Raw genomic sequence first — 15313 nt, 5'->3', positions numbered from 1 at the left:
ATCAATGTAGCAGAGGGCAGAACCCAAAAGAACCTGACTTCATGGAGCTTATATTCTACTGGAAAAGGGATGATTGAAAAGTATTAAACAAGTAAATTTAAAGTACATGGAATGGTGATACGTACTGCCATGCAATGTGATGAAACTGTTTGCTATTCTCTATAGGGTGACTAAGAAAGGCTTCATTATCTGTGACATTTTTGAAGATACCTGAAAGAAATGGGGAAAATATTCCAAGAAGAGATAACAGCAAGACCAGAGGGTTGCACAAGAAGGTCATTTGTGGAGTGCAGTCAAAAGCAGGCAGGGCAGTGGGAGCTGAGGTCATGCATGTGGCTGGGAGGAAACCATCAAGTCTTGCAGTGTATGACTTCTTTTTTAAAAAAAAAATTGTTGTGGTAACATACATATAACACAAAACTTCCCGTTTTAAGAACTTATATGTGTGCAATTCAGTGGTATCAATTACATTCACCATCTTTTGCCACCATCACGCTATCCTTTTCCAAAAGTTTTTCACCCCAAAGAAAAACTCAATACCCATTAAGTGATAAGTCCCCATTCTCCCCCTACCACCCCCAGGCTCTGGTAATCTGTAATCTACTTTCTATCTATGCATTTGCTTATTCTAGGTGTTTCATATAAGTGAAATAATATGTCTGTCCTTTGTTGTTGGGCTTATTTTGCTTAGCTTATGTCTTTTAGGTTCATGTGTTTGGTAGCATGTATCAGAACTCATTCCCTTCATGACTGATTAATATTCCACTGTATGGATGTATATATACAACAAATTGCTTATCATTCATCTGTTGATGGACACTTGGGTTGCTTCTACCTTTTGGCTAAAGTTAGTAATGCTGCTGTGATCATTGGTGTTCAAGGTTCGAGTCCCTGTTGTCAATACTTTTGGGTTTATACCAAGAGGTGAGATTACTGGATCATATGCCTCCTTTTCTTTTCTTTTTAGATTTCTTTTTTGTTGTTGTTGTTAATCATAGAAGATGTAGGTTTACAGAAAAATCATGTAAAAATAGGGCATTCTGATAGATCCCTCTCCCATTAACACTTGTCTTAGTGGGGTACCTTTGTTACAATTGATGAAATAATATTATACTAGTACTATTAACTATAGTCCATAATTTACATTAGGGTGTATTTTTTCCAAATATACCATGCTATTATTAATGCCTTGCATTATTATGATATATTTGCTATATTTCATAAAAGAAAATTTTAATAATTGTACTATTAAGCTATAATCCACCACTTACAGTAGAGTTCAGTAGGTTGTTCAGTCCTGGTTTTATATTTTAAGTTTTGTTCTGATAACGTATATATGACCTAAAATTTTCCCTTTTAAGAACATTCACATCATTAAATTCTATTAATTAAACTTACAATGTTATGTTACTATCACCACCATCATTTCCAAAACTTTATAATCAACCCAAATAGAAATTCTGTACAATTTGCAGAATTCCCTACCCTTAACCCAGCCCCTGAAAACCTATATTCTAGATTCTGAGTTTCCTTATTTTTTTTTTTTATTTTTTTATTTTTTTATTTTTTTTTAAAGGAAAGACAGAGAGAAGGAAGGAAGGATAGAAGGAAGGAAGGAAGGAAGAAAGGGAAACATCTTTAAACATTTTCTTGTTTTTTTTTTTATTGTATTTTGTTTTTTTGTTTTTGTTACATGGGCTGGGGCCGGGAATCGAACCGAGGTCCTCCGGCATAGCAGGCAAGCACTTTGCCCGCTGAGCCACCGCGGCCCGCCTGAGTTTCCTTATTTTAATTATTTCTTATCAGTATGATTATATGGTATTTGTTCTTTTGTTCTTATTTCACGCACCATAGTTCCTTCAAGTTTTATCCATGTCATCACAGGTATAGGACTTTGTTCTAGATTTCTAGCTGCTGGAATGCAATATACCAGAAACACAACGGCTTTGAAAGGGGGAATTTATTAAGTTGCAAGTCCACAGTTTTAAGGCTTTGAAATGTCCCAGCTAAAGCTAGGCTATAGAAATGTCCAATCTAAGGTAACAGGGGAAAGATACTTTGGTTCAAGAAGGCCAAATACATTCAGGGTTTCTCTCTCAACTGGAAAGGTACATGGCGAACATGGCAGTGTCTGCTGGCTTTCTCTCCCGGCATATTTCATGGATCTTTGCCGGGGGGTGTATTCCTTCTTCATCTCCAAAGGTCTCTGGTTGCATGTGCTCTGCCTCATCATTCTGATGGATCTGCTGTCATGGAATCTCAAACCTTTTCCAAAATGTTTGCTCTTTTAAATAATTCCAGTAAACTAATCAAGACCCACCTAGAATGGATAGAGTCCCATCTCCCTCTAAGCAAAGTTTAATACCCGCAATTGGGTGTGTCACTTCTCTGTGGAGATAACCTAATCAAATTTCCAACCTACATTATTGAATAGGAAATAAAAGAAGTGGTTGATCCCACAAGATTGATTAAGATTAAAACATGGCTTTTCTAGGGTACATAAATCCTTTCAAACCAGCGAAGACTTCACTCCTTTATAATGTTGAATAATATCCCGTTGTATATGAATACTGCATTTTGTTTATCCATTAATCAGTTCATGAACACTTGGATTGCTTCCAATTTTGGCAAACATCCATGTGTACATGTATGTCCAAGTTTCTGCTTTCCATTCTGTTGAAATTCTGATATTCTGTCCAGATGTTTGATGAGAGTGGTGTATTGAAATCCCCAACAAATATTGTAGAGGTGCTTATTTTTTACTTCTGTTTTGCCGGTCTTTGACATATGTATTTTGGGGCACTGTGGTATTGTGTATAAATATTTCTGATTGTCCCTTTTATTAACACATAATGTCATTCTTTGTTTCTTTTAACAGCTTTTGACTTAAAGACTGTTTTGTCTGATGTTAGTATAGCTATCCTAGCTCTTTTTTTTTATTACTATTTGCATGGAACATCTTTCTTCATACTTTCACTTTCAACCTATTTTTGTTTTTGCTTCTAAGACAAACAACCAACACATGGTCTTGTAACCAATGCATAACTGGATCAGGCTTTTTAAAATCCATTCTACCAATTTGTGCCTTCGATTGGGGTTATTAATCCATTAACACTCTGTGTTCTTTCAGTAAAGGCAATACTTATTTCAGCCATTTTGTCCTTTGGATTTTATGTCATATCTTTTTTTTTTTTCCTCTCTTTTCCTTTATTGCAACCTCTTTTTCTGTACAGTTGATTTTTGTGATATACCTGCTTGATCCTTTTCTTGTTTTAATTTCTGTATGTATTTTTAAATATTTTCTTTGGAGCTACCCTGGAGATTGTATTATACAATCTATATCTATAAATTACTAATTTGAGAATATACCAATTTAGCTTTAGAATACATTTTCTCTGCTCCTATATCCCTGTTTACCTCTTTGTTCATTATCAGGAAATATACCTTTTTTTTCCTGTTCAATTGTATTCTGACTCTTATTAGGGATTATAGGTTATAGTTATATATTGAAGATAGAGTACTTATCAGGTTTTACATTTCCCCTTTTAATTACTTTTGCTGTAGATCTTCATATTGTAGCTATTCTAAGCCACTCTCTTCTGTCTTTTCCTTTCAACCTGTACAACTTCTTTTAGTCATTCTGGTAGGGCAGGGCTTTTGTTGACAAAGTCCTTGAGTTTCTTTTGTCTGTGAATATTTTAAACTCTCCTTCATATTTTTTCTTCCTTGTTTTTGAAGGGCAGTTCTTCTCTTGTGGTACCTTAAATATATCATAGCACTGTCATCTTGCCTCCATAGTTTCTGATGAGAAATCAACACTTAGTCTTATTGAGGATCCCTTGTCTGTGGCAAATTACTTTTCTCTTGCTGCTTTCAGGATCCTGTCTTTATCTTTGGCATTTGACATTGTGATTGTTATGTGTCTCAAAGAAGTCCAAGTAGGTTTTATCCATTTGGATTATGTTGTGGTTCTTGAATATGTATAATTATGCTTTCGTTAGAGTTGGGGAAATTGGGGGCCATTATTGCCACAAACATTCTTTCTGCCCCCTTTCCTTTCTAGTCTCCTTGTGGGACACCTATGATGCATATATTCGCACACTTCATGCTGTCATCTTTATATCCATTAGCTCTTTATCCATATTTTTCTTCTTTTACTAGAATTGGTTCAGCATATTTGTTTGATCATATTTGATTAGTTCCAAATTCTGTTTCTCCCCTGAAGTTTGAATTGCCCCTTAGTATAGTTTGTATGGTTTTGAATGTCCTTTTTCTAATCCACTGAGTCTTGTGCCTGATCAAATCTGTTGTTATATGCCTCTAGTGCGTTTTAAATCTCCATTACTGTGCCTTTCATCCCCATAATTTGTCATTTTTTTTTAAACTTTCAAATTCTTCTTTATGCTCACGCATTGTCTAAGGCCTGATTTAGAAATGATTCTGCATGATATAACAAAAGTGATTTACTTCATCATTAAAGGTCCCCCCGCCCCCACCCCCCAAGAGTCTTCCTAAAAGATAGAGAAATCCTCTTAGTGGGCAGAACTTCAGTGATACTCTTTCTCAAGAAGAAGAGAAGGCCAGAGGGATTGCTGTATATCAATTTGTCAACATTTAACTGTTAGGAACTAACATATATTCAGGAACTTGGAAGAAAAAGAGTGGAAGGTTGGTGTTCTGGTTTGAAGCTATTATGTACCCCAGAAAAAACATGTCCTTTAATACTCATTCAGTATTGCTGGGTGGGATCATTTTTTTATTGTTTCCAGGGAGATGTGACCCACCCAATTGTGGGTGGTAACTTTTGATTATATGGTTTCCATGGAGATGTGTCTCTGCCCATTCACAGTGGGGTTGCTTACTGGAGCCCTTTAAGAGGGAACCATTTTGGAAAGACCTATAGAGCCCACAGAGCCCACACAGACAGAGGTCTTTGGAGATTCAGAAGGAAAATGTCCCCCAGGGAGCCTAATGAAGTGAGGTGAGAAAGTTGGCAGATGCCACCATGTGCCCTCCCACCTGTGAAAGGTGTCCGGAAGTTAGAGACCCCAAGGCTTGCACAGTGGACACATAACTAAAGTACTTTTGGTGCAGGGATGGGAAGAATATTTGGGTTTAATAAACACTTCTCCTCACAAAAACTGATTTTACTCCCTGTCATTGATGAATGTGCTATGTTCAGACAGAACAATCTTGAGCCCTGAATAGAGTGCTATGTCCCAGGGCCCCTATCTCCCCACCTGGTGGGGATTGATACAGTGGATCCCCCCCAACATGGAAGGTCAGTGATTTGTCCACAGTATGTTCTGGTCGTAGAACTATGTAGAACAATGAATACTTACTCTAGGTATGGATTTGCATGCCCTGTCTGCTGTGTCTACCATGACCTTACTAAATGCCTTGTTCAATAAATTTATATCCTATGCAAAGTATTTTTAAACAAGGGACTTGTTTTACAACAAAAGAAATGAGATAATTGAGTGACATCTATGGGATTCACTTGTTTTATCATGTTTCCTATTGAATATATTATATTCCAGCTGGGAGGCAAAACCTTGTGATATTAAAGAAATTTTAATTCCAGTCTTTGACTGTTTTAACTTCAAATCTAATGACCCATTCACAGTACTTTTGGTTTCTGCCTCTGCAACTTTGACCTTTTTGGTTGAGATGTTTTAGTATGGGGAAAGAGTATTTCTACATGGGAACATGACTATGATTCAGTTGAAATGGCCACATTACTGAACCATACAACTAACTATGTTTTCTAAGGTGATGTATTCTGATTAGCAAGGGGAAATGGTGTTGCCATACTAGTCACTAGGAGGGCTACCTCTAGAACCCAGGCATCAATCTGGGATGCCTCCTAGTAGTAGAATGAAATGAATGAAAATACTTTCCAGGGAAATAAAAATGGCCAAATTGACACCAGAAGACATAGAAACCTAAAAAAAAAAAATTATTTTCCATTGAAAAACAGAACAAACTTTTTTGGTACTCTTAAGAAAGCAGCAGATCCTGATGTTTCATGTGGATATCTAGCATACTTTTAAAGAAAAGGAAACTTCTCTACTATTTCAACTGACTCAGAGCATAGGAAAGGAATGCTCCCAAATTTTACTTATAGAGGTTGTGTAAAATCCTACGAATGTCTAACAAAGTACCTCCAGTCTTATTTATTTATCAAGTCACAAAACTCTTAACAAAATAAGAACAGATGGATATATCATCAACATGATATATATAAGTAATTGTAAAATCCTACTTGAATAAACACTGGAGGTTTTCCTATTAAATTCTAGAACTGACAGAAATGTCCTTTATTAGCATTATTACATTGTACTGGGAAAAGAAACTAATACAAATAAACTAGAGAAGGAAATGAATTTGTATGAAAATTGAAAAGGGGAAAGTGAAACTATCATTATTTTCAGATGAATTAACTGCTAATCTGGAAAATCTGTGAAAATGCAGAGAAAATTTATGATGAAAAGCTAGTGATTTCAGAAAAATATTGGGTGTAGGAATCAATGGCTTTCATATATGCAGTCACTAGCCAATTAGGAGATGAATTGGGGGAAAAGATACATTCAACAGCAACAGGAGAAAAGAAAGATCTGTCTAGAATTGTTATACACATATCTGAAGAAATGACTCAAATTTCTTATTTGTGTAGAAAAATTTATCGTCTTTCTGTATAGAAAGATTAAATATCATCAGTGTTATTTTCCCTTAAGATAGTTTATATTTAAATATAATCCCAATAAAATGCAAAGAGAATTTTTTTCTTCTACTAGACAGACTGACTCTAAAGCAAAGATTTATCCATGAATATTCTGAAAAATAAAAGTAATATGGGGAAAGGCACTCCCAGCTATTAATATACGATGTAAAACCATAATATATCAACTCTTGTGGTACTAACACATGAATAGTTGAGTGGCTCTTAGAGTGCAAACAGTTCAGAAATAATCCAAGTACATTCAGAAATTTAGTATATATAAAAGTGACATTGTGAGACCCATGGGGAAAGATGTATTATCCAATGAATAGTGTTCTAGTTTGCTAGCTGCCAGAATGCAATATACCAGAAACAGAATGGCTTTTAAAAAGGGGAATTTAATAAGTTGCTAGTTTACAGTCTAAGTCTGAGATAATGTCCCAATTAAAGCAAGTCTATAGAAATGTCCAATCAAAGGCATCCAGGTAGATACCTTGGTTCAAGAAGGCCAATGAAGTTCAGGTTTCTCTCTCAAGTGAGAAGGCACATGGTAAACAGAGTCAGGGCTTCTCTCTTGACTGGAAGGGCACAGGGTGAGCACGGCATCATTTGCTAGCTTTCTCTCCTGGCTTCTGGTTTCATGAAGCTCCCCGGGAGGCATTTTCCTTCTTCATCTCCAAAGGTCGCTGACTGTGGACTCTCTGCTTTGTGGTGCTGCAGCATTCTCTGCTCTCTCCGAATCTCTCATTCTCCAAAAGGTTTCCTCTTTTATAGGACTTCAGAAACTAATCAAGACCCACCCAAACGGGTGGAGACATGACTCTACCTAATCCAACTTAACAACCACTCTTGATTAAATCACATCTCCAGGGAGATGATCTAATTACAGTTTCAAACATTCAATACTGGATAGGGATTAGAAAAAACACCTGCCTTTACAAAATGGGATTAGGATTAAAACACGACTTTTCTAGGGTACATACAATCCTTTCAAACCAGCACAAATAGCGTTGGGACAGGTAGAAAAAGGAAAGTTGAATCCCAATTTTATTAAAATATATTCCAGAAAGATTAAAGATAAATATGAGATTGAGACCATAAAATATTAGAAATAATTTAGCTAAGAGATAGGGGGAAATCTCCTAGCCAAGCAGGCCATGGCAGGCTTCATCAAGGGAGTGATGCTGAAGGTGAGTCTGAACAAAGAGTAGAGGTTATTTGGACACACAAGCTGTGGTGGGAGAGAGTATGGATAAGTAGGCAGAGAAGTGAGCAGGTGTATCGGCACTGAGTTAAAGGAGTGTAGAGAGTTCAAGGAAGTAGAGTCAAATGAAGTAGGAGGAGACTTGAGAGGATATGGAAGAGATGTTTGGAAACTTTTTTTTTAAATGTATCTCTTCATTCTACCTAATTAAGAATAGTTTTTAAAATCTCACTTTTTTTCAATAGAAATCGCCCTCTGATGTTTAATTGGCATCACATTACTGCCCAATTTATACGTGTGTGTAAATTTAGACTCAGCTTCATACGTTCCACATTAAATGCATCTAAAGAAGAAATAAGAAAATAAATGCATGTTCAAGGGACAGATTTACTTGGTTGATTACTGTTTAATAAACCCTCAATTTACCAGAATGTCTAAGGAGTGGGATATTCTGGTTAATTTATTTATATTTTATTTTTATTGCTGTCAACTGAGACTTAGAAACAAAATCTTATTGTTTAAATCTGAATTTAAAAATCTTTTTAAAAAGAATTTTAGGCCCTTTTCTGCCTTATCTAAGGGATTCTGTCATAAAAATTGGGCAGGAACCTGCCACACGCATTTGTTCATGTATAGTGGAAGCCCACAACTCTTAAACTTCAGTGTGATTATCCTCACAAGCTCCAAATGACTGTTCATTTCTACAAATTTCTACTGTTCATCCCGTGTCACTGTGTAGGAGGAAGGGGAATAAAAGTTGGTTTTTAATGGTAATAATATTTGGGGAATGTCCATTTGGGACCTAAATACCATCCTTAATGAGACTGACCGTCTCTGAAAGAAGAAGAAGGAGGATATTCCCATGAAGTTACATGCTAGGTAAGGTAAACAATCTGGATTTTTATTCCGACTCTTGGACTCTGGGGTTTAGAGCAAATTTCTTCTCCACGTTGTGTTTTCATAAAAGTGAGCCTGGAAAAAAAGTTGATTGTGATGCTACAAAAATATTGAAGCCTTCTAGCTTCCTGTATGCTGAAGCAGCTAGAAGGAAAAATTTGAGAGGATCATATGGTAGTCCATGACAAACTCTAAGATCTGTCCTGTAGCTATTTGTTGAAAACTATTGCTTTTTTATTTCTGTGACTTGTACATATGTTATGCTATATAATAAAAAAAGTTTAAAAAAGTTAAAAAAAAAAAAGTGAGCCTGCTTAGTCTTTCCTAATTAAAGGTTAGCAATGGCCTATAAAATGATGTAACATGTCCACACATTGCATTTAGTTGTCATATCTTTTTAGACTTTTTTACCCTGAAACACTTCATTAACTATTTTTTTTTTTTTTTGGTCCCTCATGCCCTTGGCATTTTTGCAGTGTATAAGGTTAATATGTGTATAGTTTTGGGTGATGTCACTTAACTTGGGTTGTCTGAGCATTTCATCGTGGTAGACATCGTGGTCAGATTCATGTGTCAACTTGGCCAAATGGTGGCACCTGTTTGTCTGGTTGGGCAAGTGTTGACCTGTTTGCTGCCATGAGGACATTTCGTGGAATTAAATCATGATCACATCAGTTGCATCCACGGCTGACTCCATTTGTAATCAGCCAAGGGGAGTGTCTTCTTTAATGAGTGGTGCTTAATCTAATCACTGGAAGCCTTTTAAGGAGGATTCAGAACAGACAGGCTTCTTCCTGCTTTGGCCAGCGAGCCTCTCCTGTGGAGTTTGTCCAGACCCTCCATCAGAATCATCAGCTTCACAACCTGCCATACAGATTTTGGGCTCTACTTTCCATTGTTATGTGAGATGCTTTTATAAATTTTATATTTATGAGTACTTCCTGTTGATTCTGTTTCTCTAGAGAAGCCTAACTAATACAGTAGATTGACATTATGCACTTTGGGCAGGAATACCATGGAAATGGTGTTTTCTTCTCAGTGTATCACCTCACAAGGCATGTGTGTCATTTTGCACCATTAAGAGTGTTAAGTTTGATTACTTGGTTAAGGTGGTGTCTGCCAGATTTTTTCTGCTGTAAAGCTGCCTTTTGCCCTTTGTAATTAGAGTAGCATGCAGGGAAAGAGTTTAAGAATGTATATATTTTGTTCTCTAACTGACTTTCATCTGATGGCCTTGCATCCTTTGCTGATTCTTTCCTGAATCAATTATTATGATGGTTGAAAGTAATGACTTTTGGACTCTGTATTTTTCTCTATAATTTGTATTTAACTATAAGAAAGAACTTTCTCTTTTTCCCCCTTTTTTTTTTGTTGTTGGTTTACTGTCAATTCGACTAATGGAGAGTTTTTAAGTCACTGTAATACAATACATTACTGTCATCATTCAATTTTTATTTCCCCGGGTTTGGCCAGTGGGAGCCCTAAGGTATTAGGTCTTCAGAGGTTTTTTGTGTGTAGATGGTTTGCATTACATAATAGAGGCACAAAGAATAAAGTGGGAGCAGAGATGCCAGGGAAGTGAATTCTGTTGGTGATTTGTCAGGGCTTCGGTGAGGGAGTGGTGTTTAATGTAAGCTTTGAAGGGGTGGTAGAATTTTGATAGAAGTGGAGCTGGGTGGAGTGGGAAGGGGAAACAGCCTTGACAAAGGAAGGCTGGCCTGTCTGGTATTTGGCAAATAATACTGTGTCTCTGGAGCATGATGGTGGAGCTGAAATGGAACATCAACATCCTCTACACTTACTTAGCTGAATGCATTTACTCATGCTGATGTCTCTGCTTAAAATTCCCTCCTTTGCCCTACCATTGCTGTTGTGATAAGGGCTGGGATAAGATGAGAAGAGGAAGGAATTCTAGATAATGAATACTACAGGAACCAAAAGCCGAACTAAAATACTCATTTCCCATGAAGCCTTTTCCAGACCCCTAATAAGAATTAACCATTTCTTTCTTGCACACTCCGTTGCACTTTGGGTCTCTGTATGCTAAATCTGTTCTGCCCTGTACTGTTTGTTTTCATGCATGTGTCTTCTTCTTTCAAGCACGAGCCAGGTCTTCACTATTTTGCTGCTCTTCCTTGTATTCGGCAGCAGTGCTCAATAAGCGTTAATTGAGTATGTGAGTGAGAGAGAGAAGAGAGATTGGGGTTTGGAGAGGAAGAGCTCTGGATATCGCTTCGAGGGGGTTAGAGGTGCTCGGTAGCAGGGATGAGCCATGGCAGTTTTTGAACGGTGACACGGTAATCAGAGCTGTGATGCAGGAGGCTGAGGTGGAAGGAGAATAGCAAGGCTGCAGAGGCCCCAGAAGGCGCCAAGCCAGAGCAGGACAGCAGAAAAGGGAAGAAGGCCCTTGGGGGCAAGGAGATGCCATCTCATGAATCTGCGCCCTCATTTGAATGTAGGAATTGGGGCGGGGTGGGGGCGGGGAAGCAATTGAGCACGGCTTGGAGGTTTCAAGCCTGGGTAACCGGGAGGTCTCTTACCTAGGTGGGGACTTTGGAGCAGTTTGTGAGGAATATTTAAGGAGTTCAAGGTGGCTCTCTCCTCCTCATCCGGAACTCCCTGGATTCAAAACCATATATGTTGCTGAAAGATTTTTATTGTGTCAAATGGGATGAGAAATGAGATATTGTCTCTACTTCAGGATGCACAAAAATGTGACCTTGGTGTCATAGATATTTTTCATTTATCTTGAGTAATGGTTTTACGAGAAAATGGATGTTAGTAACTGTTTTTTGAGCCTTGAAATACAGTCCTCTTAAAGCAGCTTGCGATAAAAGAAACGGTGGGTCGTGAGGTTTCTTCTGACTCCTCTCTCCTGCCTCCCCTTCTTAACGACAGAAAATTTGCCTTGCACCTGCTCCAACTGGGTTCTAAGTGATAAGCATCTTGCAAGCCCAGAAAATTGTAGTATCAAATCTCAGCCCCAACTGTGAAGCAACGCTATCAGCAAATCCCGGCTGAGAGGCGGTCTTTTCTCAATTCCCAGGACAATAATTCTTTCTCCCCTGGCCTCTTTTCAGGCTAGAACCCTGACAAAACCCCCTCATTTTAGCTACGAGCTCCTGGTGCTGGCGATGACTCATCCCTACTTATTCCCACTCAGCCTGGGTCTCGTCATGGACTGGGCGACGCTAGCTTGGGATTGCTGAGGCACCTCATTCCAATAACGAGAATGTTTAAGGAGGGGTTACAGACCCTTCTCTTTGTTCCAGCCCATGGCTCTTTCTCCAGGAACAAATGCCCCAAGTGCATTTGATCTATTAAATGTGATTTGTTAAATAAACGTAAATATTGCCTAATAGTCACAAAGCTGCTTTCATTCACACCTTCCTTCATAAATTAAATGCTTTGTTATAACTAATGATTTATTTTAATAGGGATATGCCTAGTTCACTGTTCGGAGAGACATAAATGTTTTAGAATCTTGTGAAACATTTTTTTAAAATAACACATTCTATTTAAATACGTGTCTAATATTCTAACTAGTCTTAAGTATGCAATTTTAAGAGGAAAGAAAAAATGCTGGCAGAGATTTTTTTTTTTAATTATTATTTTTTTTTGGCAGAGATTTTCAAACATTGTGTTTTTCTCTTAGGTTTTTCAAGCAGACCAAAGTCATTGAAAGTACTCCTTAACCCCCAAAGTCATAAGAAAGAAGCTACCCAGCTCTATTATGACAAGATTGAACCTCTGTTGAAGCTTGCAGGAATAAAGACTAATGTAACAAGTAAGTCATTTTCAAAATGTAATTCTACATTTAAAAAAAGAAAACAGTTAAGGAAGTTATGTAATCTAACCTTTTCTCCTAGTCGAAATTTATAGAATGTTAATTATAACATTGAAGTTTTTAATGTATGTCCATAATCTGCAGTTGCCAGCTCCAGGATTATAGCTTAATTCTTTCTTTTTTTTTTTTCTATTATATTATTTTTATTGGAATATAAGTGGTTTCTCTTTAGAACAATTGTTTAGACTTTAAAGTTTATTAGGCATTCTTTTAAAGGAAACTGTACACACTTTGGCATCTTCATTTAGATTTTTATTTATATATTACTTCTGTTTGTCAAGCAGTTGATCTTTGCTCAAGTTGCATGTTTGATGTCCTTTCCTTCATTAGGTTGTTTTTGCTCTGACTCTGACCCCTGCTGGTTAGGTCAAAACTAAGCACTTAGCTGCTGGTTTTAGGTAAAGTTAGAGGAGCCAGAAGCTTAAATTCACTGTCTAAAATAGCAAAGGTGCTAGGTTTGTGCCAAGGAAAATGGAAATTTGCTAAAATTAATGGAAAGAGGATTAGTAACATCCTTTCTGACTTTTTAAATTTGGTGACCAAAGCTTCCTTTATTTCCTTGAGACTCTTATTTTCCCATAATCACAGTGGGGCTGGAGGTAGAATCGAGGGGAAAGAGCCTTGATGCTGTTGAGAATCCACCCTCACCTTTTCTGGCTTTATTTTTTATGACTCCTTCATATACAATGTAAATTTACAGTAAATTGTGACTGATTTCTCTTGAATCCCTACTGTAGATGACTTTTAGGGGGGCTGTCCTTCCCACAAAAAGGGTCCTGTAGCCTTACTTACATTGTGAGACCCGTCTCTCTTTCTCATGGATGAGCAAAACCAGAGCTCTCTGAATCCCTTTCCTGTGAACTCAGAATTGGGACTAAGAGATTCTAAGTACACTTGGGGCCTGTCTTCTAAATAGACTTATTATGTAACACTGTTCCTCAGTCACAATTTACTGTAAATGTATATTGTGTATGAAAGAGTCATAAAAAATAAAGCATAAATGTTAAAGATTTACAAGGAAAAGGGCAAATCTAGATCTTTCATTACTCTCTCCAAAGATTGTCAAGGATTGACTGAAAGAAAAGTTTGAAATGCATGTTAGGATGAGACTTGGAGTTTTTACGTGGATGTGATATAGTAGCTTAATAGGCCAACCTCAGTAGCACTGACGAAAGTTGAGAATTTATTGATAAATTAATGGTTTTGTTTCATTGATTAAATATGTAAATAATACAGAACAATTTGTGGATATAATTATGTATCATTTAGTTCAAGAAACTCTCATTGAATACTTTGTGTTAAACACTGTGCAGGATGTAAATTGAGTAAGATAGCTTCCTGCCTTTGAAGGACTTGCACTTTTTTAGATATCTAAATAGATATTTAGAACCAATCATTATGATTGGGTTTACATAAAAGATTGTCTATCTCCGAGGATGATGGTAACTGTGATCAGAAGTCTCAAGAAAAACATTTGAAGTGAACATTGAAGGTTGGGCCAGTTTCTGAGAGGTAGAGAAGACAAAAGAGAAAAAAGTTTTCTACACATAAGGTGAGGAAGGAAAGTCAGGGAAGGCAGGCAGGCTGTCTGTCGGGCACTTACGAGTCAGCTTGGTGGGTGCGTCTGTGTTATGGGCACAACATCTTGGGACTTCTTTCTCTATATAACTTTGTTCTGAAATCCTCGCTATTGGCTTCATCATCTGTTTTGTTTTTCATTGTCATACAGTGGCTTCCACTGAACTGAATGTATCCTTGTTCCTACCTAGTGGGATAGGGAGAGGCGTGAGAGAGAACTGACATGCTTTAGTCCCAAACATGGATTAAAATTTCTTTCTTTCAGTTTGCACCAATATAATATCTGTGCCCAACATGAACCAATCACTCCTTTAGCCAGTAAGACCCTTAACCAAGGTCTGAGGGTCGGGCCACCCTTGGTCTGAAGGTCACAGATGCCTGACCTGAATCCAGGGTCTATAAAGAAGAAAGGGTGAAATGGCTTCTGGGTAGGCTTCCATCAATGCACAGCAGAGGACATTTGGGCCACATTGTGGATGGATCTTTCTGCTACTCCCAGGGATTTACTCATCGAGCATTGATCCAGAGTTGGTGTAAATGTTCATCATTATATTTTAATCCAGTTTACCAGAGATGATTCCATCAGGTACATGAAGATGGGATAGAGAGAGTTGTAGAAAAGGAAACATGATATATGAAGACTGAATTCAGGCAGAGGAAATGATAGGAATTTGTTTTCCTTCTTAAAACAATTGTATTGGGGGAAATTTTTTTTTCTAAATTTTTAAATGTTATTGCATGTTATATTTAATTTTAAAATAAATTAGAAATTTAATATTTAAATAAATTAAAATAAAATTTAAAATTTATTTATAAAATAAATTATTACATAAAGCATATTTAAAATTCACTTAGATATTTGTACAAAATGACTAATGATTAGCTGCCTAACACTCCTCCTATAGGTAAAATTATAAAGTTGTGTCTTTTCCTTTCGAAATTATTTTTGTATGTGTATTGATAAGATATTTTTAAAAGTTTCCTGTTTTGTGTTAAACATGTGGATACTCAAAAAGGTTTAGTCTTCCCGCCTACCTGACATTGTGGTTTTGTAGTTAAAATAAAG

The 15313-nt window shown here is 37.0% G+C and overlaps 1 protein-coding gene across 1 annotated transcript in view; it reads left to right on the top strand.

Annotated features, from left to right (window-relative positions):
• Positions 1-15313, top strand: part of CERKL (CERK like autophagy regulator) — a 137960-nt gene that overhangs the window by 83843 nt on the left and 38804 nt on the right. The window contains exon 3 of the mRNA XM_077154363.1: positions 12478-12609. Within this exon, the coding sequence (XP_077010478.1) occupies positions 12478-12609 (132 nt within the window). The remainder of the gene's footprint in view (positions 1-12477; positions 12610-15313) is intronic.

The sequence above is a fragment of the Tamandua tetradactyla genome, chromosome 3 (assembly GCF_023851605.1).
Source record: "Tamandua tetradactyla isolate mTamTet1 chromosome 3, mTamTet1.pri, whole genome shotgun sequence".
NCBI classification, from domain to species: domain Eukaryota; kingdom Metazoa; phylum Chordata; class Mammalia; order Pilosa; family Myrmecophagidae; genus Tamandua; species Tamandua tetradactyla.
This window is presented reverse-complemented; position numbering and strand designations above follow the sequence as displayed.